The sequence below is a fragment of the Conger conger genome, chromosome 1 (assembly GCF_963514075.1).
Source record: "Conger conger chromosome 1, fConCon1.1, whole genome shotgun sequence".
Classification (NCBI taxonomy): domain Eukaryota; kingdom Metazoa; phylum Chordata; class Actinopteri; order Anguilliformes; family Congridae; genus Conger; species Conger conger.
The window spans coordinates 30,317,689-30,336,274 of record NC_083760.1 but is presented as its reverse complement, the minus strand read 5'-3'; the positions used below and the strand labels follow the sequence as shown (position 1 = coordinate 30,336,274).

Below are 18,586 nucleotides of genomic sequence, written 5' to 3'. Positions count from 1 at the left end.
AACAGCCACAAAACCTCACTGACCCACCAGCAAATTTCACAGCGGGTATCTCCTTTTATGCATCTCTGTTCCAACACCAAATATATCGATGTTGTATCTGACCAAAATGTTCAACTTGGTCTCATCTGACTACATCACCTTTGTTCAGTCATACTTTAAATGACAAAATGAGACCAAATCTTAATGTCTTGTCAGATACAGCATCAGCATGTTTGGCAATGAATTGAGATGCATAAAAGGAGGTTGGTGAGTCACTGATGTTTTGGGATCGTTTAAACTCCAGAGGTCCAGGGGCATGAATAATCGTAGCCACATGCCTCAGTTTATAGCATGGCATCATCACCTGACAGATTTTGGTTAGTGTGTGACTCTTTCCTCCATACATACAGTCAGATCACATACTTTATAGCTGCCAAATGCTGCCCTATCAATAAATGTGACTCCACAGCATTCTCTGCCCGTTGAATCTACTCGAGCATGCTCTGTTGTGTATAACCATTAGAGGATGGCATGTCACCTGAGAGATTTTGGTCAGTGTGGCTCTTTTCTCCTCGCCTACAGTCAGGTCACATATTTTGGTTGCTAGCAACTTCCACCTTGTCAATAATTGTGACCCCTACAGTATTCACTGTCTGTTAAGCTTGTTTTGTTGTTTACAAACAGAACAGGATGTCACCTTGGAGATTCTTTGAGCATGTGACCCTTTTTTCCAAAGAACATATTTAGGTAGATGTAAAATGCCCGTGACAAAAGGTTTCCTCTATTGTATTGTCTGCCTGTACAGTTGGTAAATGTCACCCGATCAAAGTTGTGGCTCGGTGCTATTCTCTCCCTGCTTAATCTAGTCAAACATGCTTTATTATGTACAAACTTAAGAGGATGGCATGTCACATGAGAGATTGTGGTTAGTGTGGCTCTTTTTTTTCCATGGGTACATTCAAGTCACATATTTTGATGCCTTGCAAATGTCCCTGGTACCCAGGGAACAGAAGATGTTGCTTCTGAGAATTTCTTGAGTATGTGACTCTTTTTTCTATGGGTATAGCATCAGCTAAATAACTATAATGTAATGTAATGAACATATTTAGGCATCTGTAAAATCCCTTGATGAAAAAAGGTTTCCCCTATTGTATTGTCTGCCTATATCAGTCAAAAGGTTTTGCTGTGTACACACATGAGGAGATGGAGTGCACATTTTTATATTGTCTCAGAGCTATTATCTGACCAAATTCTCTCATGAGTTCATATTAGTGCTCATACAATAATCATATGGTCTTCAAATAAACTGTAGGCCTATTGTGCCATAAGCAGAAAGTAATATTTCATGGTCAATCACCATTGTATGCTTCTCACGTTTTGGAATACTTTAACCAGAATAGATTGCTTAACAACGACCACATTTCGGTGGTCACCAATTTTGGCGATCACCAATTTCGGTGCAGTGGCCAACCCAGTTTGTGGGGTCTCGGTGGCAGAAGGGGTTTGAAAGTCAAATAATTCTAGGAGCGAACGGAATCGGACAAGGCAAGCACGCTCATCTGGAAACAAACTTGATTAAAAGCGACAGATGCGACAGTAATGTTTTTCTTTGCTCGGGGAGCGAAGCCGCTCGAGGAGAAAGCAGCACTCGCAGCCTGGCATATGTCGCGAAATAGCGTTGAAGAGGAAGAAAGTTTGTTCGTATAAATTGGGGAATTACAGAAAAGATCCCATTAAAACCCCTAGGGGTCGGCCACATCACCGGCAATGAATAATTGCTACTTGTGTATTTTATTTAATAACTTTGCTCTCCTTTCCTGTAGAAAGATACACCATTCACCTACAAAGGGAAAGATTCTTATGTACGTACATGCTTATATACATTGGCAATGTAAATGTATACCAGATGGCTCATTGCTTCATTTTGGGCAGAAGCAGTGGCGCATGTAAATTCTGTATAAAAGCACCGATGAACTGACATGACTATTGTATATATTGTTATTCTTTTTGTTTGCTTTGTAGTGCATTTCTTAACTAAGGCCTTGGAGATCAGTCTTATGAATTCAAAAGTCTTCCATCAAACGGTCTGATGCAACTGTTTGATGTGGTCCGTCTTTTAAGCTTTCTTGGTGTCCATTTGTCATTTATTCAGTCTTCAAACATGAATCTAATCGCACAATAACACAAGTTAATTAAACTGAAAAAGATATAAACGCAACTCCTGATATTGCTTCACAGGCCTACGAATACTAAATGGAATAATTCCGAGGGCACCAGTAAATGGGTAAAGCAGACCTCTGTGTTGCGGCCGCACCGCCCCACAAATCACTCTGGTCGGTTGCGGCCCTTAACCTCTGCGGCGTCCCGTTTCTTGTAACTTTTTCCGTTTTTCTCCTCTTTCGGTTTTTGACGCAGGGAGGAGATCGGCCCGGCTTCCCGCAGCATGCAGTCGCCTGTGGCATTATTACCAGCGCTTATTAGCTGTGCGGCAAACGCTGTGATCAATAATTCAGACGAAAAGTAAAGAACCGCAGTGGGCCCGCGTGTTAAGCAGCTGCGCTAGCAAAACAACGCCGAAGTTCCTGAACTGAGCGGGCTAGGGCCAACCCGGGGAGGGGAGGGTCAGGCTGTCAGTCACTGGAAGAGAATGATGTCATCGTTCCTGATGTTTACCTGCAAGAAGGCAGGTCCAGAATCTTAAATATGCACATGTTCTCCTTGGCTTTTTGTTCTTCACACAGCGTAAAGAATTCAACATTTTTGACCTTCGCAGTCGCAATTCTTTTCATTTCTGCAAGACATCCAAGTCTGTATTAAATGGCAATTGTTTTGATGTTCTTTGGTTGGTAGATGTGCAGAGATATTCCCTGAGTTACTTTTAGTCCATTTATTCAATTTCTACTAGATTGTAAAAAAATTTTGTGCATGAGCTCACCATCGGTCAGTATAGCTCACCGACATTGTTCTACCGAACATTTAGCATCTTTTAACATTCATGCGAGTAAACCCTCAACTAGGCAGTCAGACTGACTGTCTTGACTGTCTGTCAGAATTCATACATACATACTTGTATTATCCAGCACCCGCACCTCGACTAGATATCAGATATTGCCAGCATGGAACAGATAAAGAAATAATCTCCCCCCACCCTGTGCTCACACACACACATATACACAGACAGCCAGTTTAACGAGTCTGAAGGTTAAGACCACTGATCTCTCACTCAGGTGGATACATATGACCTAACCCTCATTGTCTGTGTAAAGACACGGCCATTTTGTGCTGCATAACAATATGCGTTCCATAAGCCTTGTTGTGACTGCTGATCCTTGGCAGAGCTCGGAGGATGCGGGTTCATGTTGGGCAAACCCGCATGCTGGTGGGAGAAATCTGATCTCTTTGGGCCCCGTGTTTTAAAACATTTTATATGAGAGAGTGTACTTTGAACACAGTGTGTGCATGTGTGTATTCATGTGGATGTAAACGCGTGTGTGTGCATGTGTGTACTCGTGTGGATGTAAACGCGCGCGCGCGCGCGCGCGTGTGTGTGTGTGTGTGTGTGTGTGTGTGTGTGTGTGTGTGTGTGTGTGTGTGTGTGTGTGTGTGTGTGTGTGTGTGTGTGCATGTGCGTGTCTGGGAATGCAGAATGTGTGTGTGTATGTGAGTGTGGGTGCACTCTTATAAATGAAGGTATGAAAACTGCCTAAAAAGGTATAAATGCTTGTCGCTGGGACAGTAGCAATTGTAGCCAGAGCCAGCAATATATAATTAATGTGTACTTTTTTTGCTTGGAAAGCGTACTCATTTGTACCCAAAGAGAACATTGCTGTACTTTCACGGTACATTTGGGAAATTTGATCCTTGAAGAACAAAAATGAATGCGCTTTTAACACTCTATTTCGGAGTGTGTGTGTGTGTGTGTGTGTGCGTAAGCGTGCATGTGAGTGTGTGTGTGTGTGCGTATGTGCGCGCGTAAGCGTTATTTGGTGTGTGCGTCTGTGTGTGTGTCTGTGTATGTGTGCCAGCGTGTTTTTTAAGAGAAGGTGGGAAGACATACAGGACAGCAGATGTTGGCCTTGCGGAACTGTAATGTAGCAGACCAGCCTGGGGGTTGAGGAAGTTCCGGCCTTTCTTTGGGGTTCATCTTACATTATGGAATTATCAATACCCTTTCCTCTCCCTCGCTCTCTCTCTCTCTCACTCACACTCTCTTTCTCTCTTTCTCTCTCACTCACGCTCTCTGTCTGTCGCTCTCTCTCTTTCTCTATCTTTCTCTTTCTCTCACTCTCTCTCCCTCACTGTCTTTCTCTCTCCCTCTCTCTACCTCTTGCTGTCCCCCTCTCCCACCCAGCTTAGCCTAGCGCAGCCTGGCTGTGCCAGCCGTGTCCGTCTGTAGACACATTAAGAGACTCCATTGGCGGCATTGTCACTGGCAGTGAGGGGGAATACCGCGGTCCCGTTTGATTCCTGCGCTACAGCCAGGCTCGTCCTCGGCTTGGTTTCCACAGCAGACGTATTCGGTGCGGGGAAGCCCGAAGGCTGCCTGTCCGAGAGCCCGGATCTCGAAAGAAGGCTTGTCCATCGATCCGCTCTCGTATCTCCGAAGGCTTTGTGCCGTGCCTTGTCTCAGCCGATCATGTTACCCGTTCGGGGTTGGGGAGCAGAGAGGGTGGGGGTGAGAGGTCAGGTGCTTTTGTTATTGTTGATTTTTTAAAGGAGTCCCACAATCGCATCAAGGGGAATTCGATTTCACACTCGACGGTACAGTGTCCAACCTACTCAACCCCTCATGTATATACGCACACACACACACACACGCACACACACACATACGCACAGTTTGCTGCTTGCACCCCGCACGCCCTAGAAAAGGTCAGCTGTCACTTTGTCTCATCAGCAGCAGCCACACTGAGCCAAACACTGAAGGAATATGAAGAGGAACAGCCCGGATCAAGATTGACTCAGACAACAGACTACGGCTAAATATATCCTAACTAATCATCTACACTGTCGCTTACTGTTCCTGCTCTTCTCTCTGTGCAGGACTTTGGACTGGGCTGCACACAAATTTAATGCTGCAGTCATCACAAGCCCACAGGCACACACTCATTCTGTCGACACACACACACACAGAAACACACACACACACGCATACCCGCCCAGGCACTCCCTTGGTGTCAGTACAGGAAGAGATGGAATGTCACTGACACCTGATTGGAGGGTTTACTCACTGTCTCGGGTCATTGTGTTTCCATAGCGTATCCCATGGACCGAAATGCATGCAGAGTGAACACAAATCCATTCACCCCCCCCCCCCTCCCCCTTCACCTTCCCTTTTCACACACATATTCACACACTCGCTCTCTCTCTCACACACACACACGGACACACACACACACGCTCACACACACATACACATTGGGATCCTAGTCATAGGACCCCACAAAGATAGAAAAATAAACTCAAACACACGCTCACACACACACGCACACACATGCACATACACATTGGGATCCTGGTCATAGGACCCCACAAAGATAGCTTGAGCAGTGACACTGTTTTACGCACTCAAGCGGCTGCATTATATGAGGAGAACTGACCTTGAGATCAGGCCGTGTTTTCCAGCGGGTGTTTTATAGTGGGTATTATGTCTCTCCTGACAACAGCGATCCTGGCCTTGGCCCCGTTACAGCCGTTTTCAGTGCCGGCGCACACCTACCACCCGCTGAATACAGACAGGAGTAAAGCCAGCTATTCAAAGCTTTTTCTTATGCCTCTAATCATGCGTTCACCCATCCTAATTAAATCTCCATTTGCATAAAAAGCCTCTCCTGTCTGGCCCCTAGGCTCAGGGGGGACGTATCCGGAACCAGCCCGGTCGGTGGGTCACTTTCCGCGGGGACGACCTTGCCGAAGGCAGCTCCCCAGGCCCCTGGCGATTCGCGTCTGACCGAGGGCTCAACCCGCGGAAGGTTCCGGGGACCTTCCCGCAGGGGGGGCCTTCGTGACCAGTCTGACGGCGGAGGGAATGGGGGACGCAGTTTGTCACGGATACCTCAATGCAGGGGGGCGGGGGCCGAAGCTCGCAGGGAGCTCCCCTATTTCGCGGCCTTGTACCCCCCCCCCCCCCCCCCCCCTCCCAGCCACCGAGCCCTTATTTACACCCTGGTCCCTCTGCACACTTTGTGTCACATTAATGGGCTCCTAAGGATGCTCTGAAGCGCACAGGCAGCAAATGAAAAATTCAGATCGATCTCGAGTCTAGCGAAGTCGACGCAGACTCTGTATCCCGGAGATTCCCCGCGGACGGCAGGCGCTGCAAATCACGGCGGGCGGAGTGAACCGGATGCTCCCCGACCCCCCCCCCCCCCCTTCCCGTTGTTCGCTCTCGGACTCGTTTCGAGCCTCTCCGTCGAGTACCCCCCCCCCCCCCGCAGGAAATTCAGAGAGGGCCGAGGCAGATTGTTTGTGGCGAGTCTGAGAGGATTCGTATTATACCTGACTGAGCGCTACATTTACAGTTGATTTATTTAGCAGACACCCTTATCGAGAACAATTTAGAGCGGAGTACATACAATAAGCTTTTATGAACACCCCTGCAAATTTATTGTGACAACCAAAAAAAAAAGGAGAAATAGCTGTTATAAACATATTTTCATGCATAAATGCTAGACAAGGAGGGGGGGGTGATAAGTCCACTGGAGAAGCGCTGTAAGATTAAAGTGAACACCAGCGGTGAGGAAATGGCTGAAGATTATAAAAGTAGAAAGCCACCTGGGGTTACAGTAATTTCACAAACGAAATAGCGTCTCTTAAAGGCATTAAGTGCAGTGCATTATACATCGCTCTGTTGTACGAAATCACGTCATTTATTTTGGGTGAAATATGCATACCTCAGTTGCGATATTGTGGCAAGGGTCGTGAGGTTTACATACCACCTACCCAAAACACCTACTGTCTTTGCTGGTGTTCTCCATTTGGGGAAATTTAGGCTGGGGATAGCCTGTGATAGTGAAAATGAATAAAGAGTAATGACTTACTGGCTTGCAGGATCATATCATGTACAGTGGAGACAAAAGGTCTGAGGACTATCAGTGACAAGAATGATTGCCACTGATTATTGCCATTATTTATCAAGGGCTCTTAAAATTGTCATATTTCATTTATACTTCATATTCAAGAATGTTCTTTTTTTATATTATAAGTTTAAAAAGTGTCTTATAATGTAAGAGCACTGACTGTATTAAAGCATTTAGGAACTGTTAAAAATTTTATTGGTAACTTTTCTCAATAATGAATCTCAATTTCTTGAATAAGAAGTGTAATTGGAGAATCATAATTGCATTATTCCTTGATAATGAAAACAATCAGGGCTTGATAGTGTCCTTAAGACTTTCGGTCCCCACTGTACTTGTTCAAGGAGATTTAAATTACTGAATAAAAGTAATTACTAAAATGTACTTGCTGTCCATTTCCCATTGCATTGGCCGTGCCTTACAGCTATAAATCAATCCCCTGGCTGGTCTCGAAGGCAGTCTGTTGTTAATCCAAAGTGTTATTGTTGAAGTTGCCAGTTTAATAGCTATAATCTAATCTAATCCTATTTAATCAAATTACTTCCATCCCCACAGATTAATGCACGAGGTACAGTAGCCTTTGCAGAAACTGAAAAGAGGTGACTGCGCGAGAGTACTCACCAGCTCATCGGGTTATGTCCTGAGAGTACCACAGGGGCTGATGGGAGGTCCATGCCATGTCATACGCGCTTTAAAATCCCATGCTTCGGGTCCAGTTCCCATCAGCACCAGTCAAACGTTATGTGCCATTTTGCCATTTCTGGTGAGTGCCCAGGGCTGTGTCGTTACGGAAGGCTTTCACAGAGATGAAGACTGAATCCCACAGCTGCTGTAGTGTGAATGCACACCTCAAACGGGTTTCAAACTGCAACACTGTGAAATTTGGTCCAACTATGTTTTCCTGAATGTTGAACATATAGTACAGTCCGTAAGTATTTGGACAGTGACGCTGTATAAAAAGGCCTGAAATTCCTGCATGGTTCTATGGGATATAGATGTAAATACCCATAAATGAAAACTGACAGTCTCTACTTTAACCTCATATTCATTGTTTTCATATCCATTGTGCTGGAGTACAGAGCTGAAAAGCAGGAATTGTGTCTCTGTCCAAAAACTACACTTTATATCATGAACTAAAATTTTCACAGAAAATAAGGAAGACAAAGTAGCTTTGCCTTCTACTTTTCCTCCTTACTTGTGCCCCCACGCCTAGAAAATAGTCAGTGTGCCTCCTTTTTAAAGGGTAAGCACCAGATATTTAGCAAAAATGAACTACACCCGCCAAATGGAAGTTGTCCAATTTTATGATTCACCGCGTTTAAAAGCTTAATTTTATTAACATAAAGGCAAGAAATAAGCCCTAAATGTAATTGCTTACTGTTTTCACCCCCCCCCCCCCCCCCTTCCCATTTTCAGCCAACTTCAGAATGAGCACATGGTTGATATTTTGTGACAGTTTCGTTAGGAAGTAGGATACTGTTATTACGGCTTGAAGATGTGTTGTATTCAGATGCAAAAACTTGTGTTGTAAACAATGCAATGCAACACTTGTTACAACCAGAGACAATGGATGTCTTATGAACAACCAATAGGAGAATAGCAATACAGTACATTGCCAATTTTGTGCAAAACCGTGGCACATAGTGGTCACATAGTGTTTACCCAGCTTAACTCAGTTACCCTTTGCTTTGTAATATACCACCCTGATGCGAAGCTAACTAGACAGTTGGCTAGCTAGACATTTTTGCCACTAAATTTTTCTGCCACTAAACCGCCTCTATAGCTAGCCTTTAAATTGTAGTGATGCTGTCTCCATTCAATTGAGTGCAATGCTGAATAAAGCACTTGAGTCAACGTGTAGCATGTGGGGTACATTTCTTAACACAAAAGCAAATATTGGGGTAAATTTCTGCAAGACTATCCACTTATAAAATTTGCCTGAAACCCAGAATAGTTATGACAAAATAAACAAAATGTGTTGATGCTGTCCATTTCTGCCATATTTTCTACCTAAAGTATAATATCAGAGCTGCTTGTGTTCAAGATGTTACGTCACACATCAGAGAACTAATTCTTCTCGGTGTGCCTTCGGGTGTTTCTGTCAGGAGCAATCATTTTGTCCGATTTTTAGCCGTATTGGCAACAATTTCATCGTAATTTAATGAGAAACCGCTATAATAAAAAGACTAGGTCTAGTATCTGTGGGGTGTGTCACTGTGTAGTGCTTACCCTTTCAGTCCTCATTCTCCATCAGGGAACTTATGTGGACCAAATTGCTGTGAGCCACAACATTCGCTTATTGCACCTGCCCCAAAGTTGCTCCTCATGTCACTTTGATGAAAGACCGTACATTCAACAAGACTGAAATCTTCATGGAGGCCCCAATGACCTCCAGCCATTTTTTAAATGTATAAGGAAGCAGACTTTTTCCAATTCCTGTTGGCTTGCTGCAAACCTACAGAGTGTTCTCACTTGATGGCATTGAAAACAAGCTTTGGGGGATTAAGTCCAATTTGTTTTCAAAGAAGCAGTGCTAAAACTACACCCCAGAAGCACAGACCTGCTTCTAGGAATGTAACTGGGATCATTTAAGGCATATATGGTGGTAAAGTTAGTTTTTGTGTTTATTTCGCACAAGAGTTTAATTTTAGCATGCAAGTCCCTGTCACTGATATTTCATTGGACCTAATTGCTCCACTTGCACGCTATAAGTCAGTCACAAAAACTTTATTGGAACATAACTGAATTTTGGTGCATCTGATCTTGTTTTCAAGTGCTTTTTCTTGCACGGGTGCTTTGGTACTGTGGGTTTTTGGCCGTGAGGCTTTCTCCGTGAGCAGTTGCACATATGGAGGACCGCTTCAGCTCCTCTCCTCACGCTGAGCTTTTACCAAAATCATCACGGGTAGCGGCACACGCTCCTCTCCAGACTCGACATGCATTGTGGGCATCGCTTCAGCGCTTCTCTCGGTGAGACGGTCGTAATTGCTGTGTGTGCGCTCATGCCGGGAATGGGCACTCGCTCGAGAGCCGCACCTCACGTTAAGGATCATCCAGAGGAAAAAGGAGAAACCGCCTGCCCGCTGTTACTCGGCTCCGAGGATAAATCGGACATTTCGAAAAAACACTGGAGCGCGGTAAACCGTCCAGAGTTCGTTGGAGCGCTTATATTGTCTGGAGACGGTGGCTTTCAGTATGAGTATTGAAACGAGCAGAATTTGACTCTCGTGCTGGACCACATTGTAATTGGGTGTGTTTCAAAGCCAATTTGCTGGATGTAATTAGTTAAAAACTGAAGCAGCAAGTCTAATGAATTAGGAAACATCTTAAACCTCCTGTCTGTCCCAAAGGGCCAATCGGAGATGTGTTTACAGTGAGTTTGCTCCCAAATTTGCTAAGAGCAGTGCAGTAGGCCACATACCGTGAAGGGGAAACGTTGACTCAAGCGATCCTTTTCCGACGAGCCATTTCTCCTCGTTTATAATTGACGTGATCAGAAATGAAAGATTTACTAGGGATACTGTACGCAGAGGATGACTGTTTAGTGCCACTCTGTGCCTCATCACACATTACCTCTGAAATGGCAAAGGCAATTTGTCATTTACAGGGCGATGCTTAAATTAGGCCGGCCTAGTTAATTTATGTTACAGACTATGCATACCACGCGGGGGTTCTCCTGCCCCTCCGAGCGTTGAGGCCACACACAGCTTTTTACACGGCCGCTGAAAGGACTGGACTTAACCAAATAAGCTGTGATTTCTTTTCCTGCTGTTAGCGATCCACAGCCTGTGTGAACCTCCTGTTTGCAATCCGGTGAAGTTCAAGTTCAGTAGTACGGAAAGAGCGCACGTTTTAGTGTAGGAGTCAGCAAATCCTGGAGGGAATGATGTAACGTTTTTAATGTCATTTTTCATGTACTGAGTTTTTTTTTTTTTTTAAGTTGCATTGTCTATTTTTAAAAATAACTTACAGATTAGGCACACACACATTGGAACGTGCTGCCCATGGAGGAGAATTCTGGGAGCAGATGCAACTCATCTACAGAACGAGACTGCCTACCGCTGGTCTAATCATTTTACTTGAGTTCCGCCTTGAAGGCCAACCTCATCACGGAAAAATTAGTGTTTTCCTGGTGTTACCGGCAGCTGTCCTGATCACATTAGAAAGCATGTTTTTTTTTGTTTTTTTGTCAGAGTGCATACGTGCACCTCTTTTCTACACTTTGCTGAGCTTCTCAGGTTATTGGAATCTATGGAATGCTCTCAAGAAGTGCAGACCCCACCTTCTGGTCCTCTTGTTGGCTCAGTAGCACCAGGCAAGATCAATCAAGCACGAAAAAGTATTTACAGTGCCCTCCATAATGTCTGGGACAAAGACCCATAATTTATTTATTTGCCTCTGTACTCCACATTTTACATTTGTAAAAAAGAAATCACATATGATTGAACACATTTGCACATTGTCAGATTTTAATGAAGGGTATTTTATACATTTTGGCTTCACCAAAGCATAGTCCCCCCTTTTCAGGAAACCATAATGTTTGGGACACTGCAATGTTATCTAAATGAAAGTAGTCGTGTTTAGTATTTTGTTGCATATTCTTTCCATGCAATGACTGCTTGAAGTCTGTGATTCATGGACATCACCAGTTGCCGGGGGTCTCTCCTGCTCTGGCAGGCCTTGCTCATGCTTTTTTTAGGGACTAGTCTTAAAAAAGGGCCTTACGTTTTCTCTTCAGGCATGCTCAATTGGGTTCAGATTGTGTGATTGATTTGGCCACTCAAGAATTGACAATTTCTTAGCTTTGAAAAACCCCTTAAGCAGTATGCTTGGGATCAATGTCTTGCTGTAGAACCACCGGCCAATACGTTTTTAGCCATTTACTTGAACTTGAGCAGATAGGATGTGTCTATACCCTTCAGAATTCATTTTGCTACTAGCATCAGCAGTTATATCATCAATGAAGATAAGTGATCCAGTACTTTTGGCAGCCATACATGCTCTTACACCCCCACCACCGTGTTTCACAGATTAGGTGGTAAGCTTTTGATCTTGGGTAGCTCCTTCTCTCCTCCATACTTTGCTCTTGCCATCACTCTGATATAAGTTCATCTTCATCTCCTCTGTCCACAAGACCTTTTACCAGAACTGTGGTTGCTCTTTTAAGTACTTCTTGGCAAACTAACCTGCCATTTTGCGGCTAACCAGTGGTTTTCATATTTCAGTGTAGACAGTGGTCATTGGCATATCCACACCACACTCCTGAAGTGTGTTTCTGATCTTACAGACAGGTTTTTGGGGATTTTACTTTATTATGGAGAGAAACAGTCTTCAGCTGTCGAGGTCATCCTTGGCCTGCCAGTCCCTTTGCAATTAGTAAGCTCTCTTTCTTCTTACTTATGTTCCAAACAGTTGATTTTGGTTAGCTTAAGGTTTGGCCGATTATACTTTATTCTTGTTTCTCTATCTCATAACAGCGTCTTTGGCTTTCATTGGCTCAACTTTGGTCCTCATGTTGATAAACAGCAATTATAGTTTCCAAAGGTGTTTGAAAGGAAAGGAAAGACTAGGTGCGGAGTGCTATCTTACACCTGCATTAAGGAGGCAATTAAACACACCTGAGCAATTACAAACACCTGTGAATCCATGTGTCCAAAACATTATGGTGCCCTGAAATAGGGAATATGTATAAACACCGCTGTAATTTCTACATGGCGAAATCAAAATGTATGAAAATGACTTTAATAAAATCTGAGATGGGTCTTCGTCCCACATATTATGGAGGGAACAGTGTATCGAAAACAGTTGTGCATTTCACCCGAGTCAGCATTTGACATCTCTTGGCCTGCACATACTGGACATCACACTAAACCTCACAGTAGATCAGCTAGAGATTGCCATCAGCCAAAAAGCCTGCAATGTGAGAGGGTGATATAAATCTGCTTGTTTGCTCGGGCACTAGACAAGAATTCAAGCTAGCTAGCTACTGGTGTCTTGCTTTCATTCTGCATTGCTTGCACAATGCGCAGCATTACGTGTTGGGATATAAAATGCCAAGAGTCGATTCAAAGGAAAGGAAAACGGTCTGTGTGGATTCCCTCACTATTGGGACCAGATTTACAGTCTCATGCTGCAATTGCCAGCATTCCTTATAAATAACAGATGAGTGCAATGGCTGAGGGATTTATTGTCCTCTAAATGATTTTGCAGTTTTTTTTCTTTTCTTATTTTTAAGAGGGCCATGTATCCCATCTGTCCCATCTTGTAGCCACAACAACCACCCACCCCCCACCCCCCCAGTTCTGACAATTGTGTACAATAACCGGTGAGCTTACACTCATTATAGATGTTTGCACATTAAAAGCTCTGGAGTTTTGAAGTGTGAGGAACGTAGAGGGACCTTAAAGGATTCTCAACAAGGGATTGTTTTGGACATTGGCAGTTTGTCTGAAACCGTGTAAGGGTATAACATGATCCTTCCCACCCGCTAAATATTTATAAATCAATCATAAATTATATATTGCCATTGGCACCTTGACCAATGGGAAATGGGAAGCGTGGGCTATAATTGCTTCACATGTATCTATAATTCACCACCTGAAGCTATAGAACAAACCATGCTAGTACATTAAGCCTCAATATCTCAACTATCTCAACATCTCCAAGGAAGCGTGAAGAAATGTGAGCGGATCCTGGGTGTGGCCTCCTTCTAGACATTTTTTAAGTGCTTGTTTAGCTTCACATTTCAGGTTACCTGTATCTATTTGATTGGAATGCAATGGCACCGCTAGTGCTAGCAACATCAGCCATTTTCATTTGTGCAGGTAACTACTTCACACATTTACACCTTGGATGTAGAACAAGTTAAAGTGTGTGTTATTGACAGTGTTACGTCAATTAAACATAAGGGCTTGTCTCATACATGGGAAAAACAAATAGATAAACCATAAACCAATAAGAAGGACAGCTATGAGACAAACAAAAGGATTGCAGATGGCAAACAGAAGACTGCTTTCTTTCTCTGGCCGCTATGGATTCTAGAAAACTCCACACTGATAGAATTGTGATATTCATCATCCTTCCGGTGGTTTACCATACATCCATTGCACAACGGAGTTGCCAGTCAGAAAGACAAACTCATAAAATCCAATAGCCCATCTTCCTTTTTAGTGCCTGACATCTGGTGTAGGCCGAGACCTTGATAATTTGTTGGGTTCGGTCTCCGGTTGCCTTATCTGACCTAGAACCACAAACCATAAACCATACTGCCTCCACCCTAGAATCTATGAGCCTATGTGTCTTCGCAGTGGCCGTTATGAATGATGCACATTCTGCTTATGTCTGCAGTGAATGATGGATGTGCTCTGGACGTCCGTAATCAATGCCACATTATCTCCTCCCTCCGTATAATCACCATTTCCAAAATCCATAATGAATCCCATGTGTGCTCCCCACTTGAGCTCGGGTGAGCTGAGTGAGTATCTCTCGGGAAATTAGGTCCTTAGGCCTAAACAGACAGCTCTTTATACATAATATAAATAATATAAAATAAGCTTACACAATATCTGTATTACCATCTTGTGTATATTTGAAACAATTGTGAAATGTGACCCTTTAGGAATGTCACTGGGGCCCCACTGTGATGAGAGTTGTAGCAGTTGTGCAGTGGTTTTATGGGTGCCTTTTTGTCGAACTGTGTATTGCTTGACTGAACGTACCTCTTGGAGGGTGTAAAGTTTTTGAGAAATCATTTGTTCTCTCTCTATTTCTCTTTCTCCATGGCTATTTTGCCTTCTCAGTTCAATTCAGTAGGTTTTATTAGTATGATACAAATGCACTTACACTGCTAAAGCATAAAGAATATTGACATAATGAACAAATAAGAAATAACCGGTAAAAACCTGAACTACAGTAATAACATAAATAGTAAACAAATAAATTGAATTCTTCACCTTCAGGATATGAACATGAAAATAGCCACAGACTGTAAATGGTTTTTATTATATTCTGTGTTACTTACTGTCTCAAGGGTTGTGGAAAGTGGCAATATACTGTGCAGCCAATCACAAATTTCCTCTTCTCTCCCAAGAGGAGAAGCTCCCTGTCTATAAGAGTCACAATTTCAAGGTAGATATTAAGTGTTTAAGCATCTCTCACTCACTCACTCACTGGACTGTCCACATGCAATGTCAATTTATAGAATTTTGAATAAAGTAACAGTGCTTTGCAGTGGGTACATGATCTATCCTAATATCAGCTAATGGCCTGTTAGCTCTGCTATATCCCATAAAGAGGGCCATTAATTTTTCCTGACTTCCTTTTTATACCTGTAGTTCCATCTTCCGACACCAAGAGATCGATAAATGCCTTTCCGAAGCCACTTGTTAAGCAACCAACACATTGCAGTATCTTAATCTGAATTAATCACCTAATTAGCACAGGACTGTCAAGTCTTATTCGAGAAGGGCTGGTAATGTCGCAAGGTTTTGCTCTAGCTCAGTGCTCTCACCAGAGGGGTATCCTGGCTTTCCGTACTAAATCATACTTGTGTCTGTGTGCGGGTTCGTTTTTCACTGGAAAACTGCCAATATATTTCGAAACAACAACTTTGCCTCGAACAAGCAAAGGGGTGTGCAGTGGAGAAAGACTACACGTCCCCCACTTTTATAATTTCTTGGAAATATGGTCACTGTCAATTCCAACAGGCATGGAAGTAATTTGCTAGCTTTCAGCAACGAACGTTGCTAGCTCTCGGTGTTGTACATTAAAGAGGGGGATTTATTGTGTTTTCCTGGAACACAACCAATTCAAGTCCTCCTGGGAGAAGAAAAGTGAATATTTAGCTACCTGCCATTGCCTACAGGACAGATGTGCCCCCTAATCTAAAGTATTTAAAGGTTTCACAGTCATTTTTATTAATGCTTAGTTTTATTATTTCATTATGCTAATTATTTTAAGGCATATTTAATGTAACATGTTTACGTAAGACCAGGAGACCAAGCGGAATGGAGGTGATAATTCATATGTGAAAATGCATATGTGAATTGGTAGTTGGCTATAACATGAAACTTTTGAGTCTGAAGCAGAAGGTGGGTGGCAGCACTTAGAAATGTGCTCATTAGGGTGAAAGGGGATTGAAGAGGGTGAGATGCTGCTTCCTATGGGAATTCATTTCTGTCATTCCTTTTTTTTGCCTAAAGATGCAGCAAAAATGTGGCACAGAACCTTGTCATTTGATCTTTGAAAATGTATTAATAGTAGACTAATAAGTATGCAGTGCAGCTTCCTCGTCAGCATTTTGGATGCAGGAATAACCCATATTTAGCGATGATGGAAAACGTAGTCATTGGATGGAATTGTTCCCATTCTAATACATTTTTTAAATCCTAACAATAAAGCACAGTTACACAAGTTACCCCTTTCCAATGACTGCTGTTCTTTTCTTGGTCCTATTTTTGCTCTTCAATAGGAAGGAGAGGAAGCAGGAAGTTGTATGGATACAGGATGAAGGCGTGAGCCGGTAGCCCTGCCAGACGGAGAGACTCACAGGCCACCGGGAAGGGGAAGGGAAACGACGGAAGAGCTTGGGCGCGACGATGACATCGCAATAGCCGCCATCTTCCTCGGAAAAAAGCACCATAATGCAGTAACCCAGGGGAGCAGGAGACTCAACCGAGAACTTCTCCAGCGACCACCCAATCGCCCTTCACCTCTCCACTCCCCCCACCCCCCCACGGCTGTTACAATGCCCCTGGAGGTTTTGTGAAGGGAGCGCGCTGACGACCCCCCCCTCCCCCTTCCCTCCCCCCGACCCCTCCCCGCCCCTGCCGGGGACAGAAAGATGCGCCCATGGACGGGCTCCTGGCGATGGATCATGCTGGTGTTGCTGGCCTGGGGCACCCTGCTCTTCTACATCGGGGGCCACCTGGTTCGGGACAGCGAGCACCCCGACCGCTCCAGCAGGGAGCTCTCCAAGATCCTGGCCAAGCTGGAGCGCCTGAAGCAGCAGAACGAGGACCTGCGGAGGATGGCCGAGTCGCTGAGGTAACTAACCCTCGCTGCACCAAGCCACTTTCCTTCTTTCTGTGAAGCCTGGTAGGCGGAGCCTTTTAGAACTAGGCTAATAGTGATGCATTAGCAAACTAGCTAGCTAGTGCTAGGCTAATAGTGACGCATTATCAAACTGGCTAGCTAGCGCTAGGCTAATAGTGACACATTAGCAAACTAGCTAGCTAGCACTAGGCTAATAGTGATGCATTAGCAAACTAGCTAGCTAGCACTAGGCTAATAGTGAGGCATTAGCAAACTATCTAGCTAGCACTAGCGTTGCTACACATGCGTAGATTTCTTAAAAATACATTACATACATACACAAAAAAATACATATTAGAAAAGCTGTTACTAGTGCAATAGCGCTCCATGTTGTTCATTAGAGAAAGCGAGCGAATACATTAAAGAACAACCGTCCGTGAAGAATTATCTACACGTCATCTGCGGTTGGGCGAGCTGAACCCGCTGGCCGACTGAGGGAAGGAAAGTGCCGTGGGCAAAACCACACCGGGGTCACTTGTAAGCTGGGTACATTTATTGACTGATTTTATTTGACATATTTAATTGTGTCAGTAGCCCTTAGGCAACAACCACACAGTTGTTGGACATGGACAACGTATCAAGGAAACAAGGTGACTTATTTGCATGGTGCTCATTTCCTTATTCTACTTATTTCCATATTAGCTATAAGCGTCACTTTTGCATTTGCTGTAGTGGGACCTTGACTTCATTTAATTCAGTTGTGTGATGTGTGAATTAATCTATGGGTTGTGTACAAGAAAAACTGAAACACGTGGGTACCTTGCAGCATGTATATGAAGAGTGAGTGTCATCTGTAAACTGAGAGTACTAGCCAAAATCATTGCTCTCTCCTCCTTTAGCATCTGCTGCAGTCAAACACTGACTGCCTTTAATTCAGTTTTGTAATACATGAAGCAGACCTGGGTCAAAAACATAATTTTTTGCATTCAAATACTTCTCAGTGTTCGATTGATCTTGCCCAGTGCAATTGAGCCAGCCAAGAGGACCAGAGTATGTCAGAGGTTCCAATACAATCTCAGTTCAGTGTAGAAAAATATTGTAAATCAAAACAATTACATATTTAACCCGATTATGTATTTGATCTGGTGTGAAGTAATCCATAGGTTGTGTACAACAAAAAACTGAAACTCCTGAGTACCTTGCAAAATTTCTGTTAAGATACAAAAGTAATAGGAAGTACAAGAGAGAATTTAAGAACACAACCTGGATGTTATGATTAAGATGTATTGGTATCTAATCTATTGCTAAAATACACGTGCACCCAGTTGTTACTGTAGATATTTTCAGTAGTTCATCTTTATTCTCTTACATTACATTATTGACAAACCTGTTTTATACTGAAGATATTGCTTTCAGAATAAGTACTCAGTAATGCACTATCATCGTGTCTCTTTAATGTGTAAATTGGACATGCAATTTCACAACCAAGTAGGTTATTT

At 43.5% G+C, this 18,586-nt stretch overlaps 1 protein-coding gene across 3 annotated transcripts in view; it reads left to right on the top strand.

The window, feature by feature from the left end:
* LOC133132133 (alpha-(1,6)-fucosyltransferase) overlaps positions 1-18,586 on the top strand; it is a 97,473-nt gene that overhangs the window by 45,858 nt on the left and 33,029 nt on the right. For all 3 annotated transcript variants that reach the window (XM_061247338.1, XM_061247347.1, XM_061247329.1), the window contains one exon: positions 16,525-17,099. In XM_061247338.1, coding sequence (XP_061103322.1) covers positions 16,897-17,099 — 203 coding nt within the window. In that variant the 5' untranslated portion in view covers positions 16,525-16,896. The remainder of the gene's footprint in view (positions 1-16,524; positions 17,100-18,586) is intronic.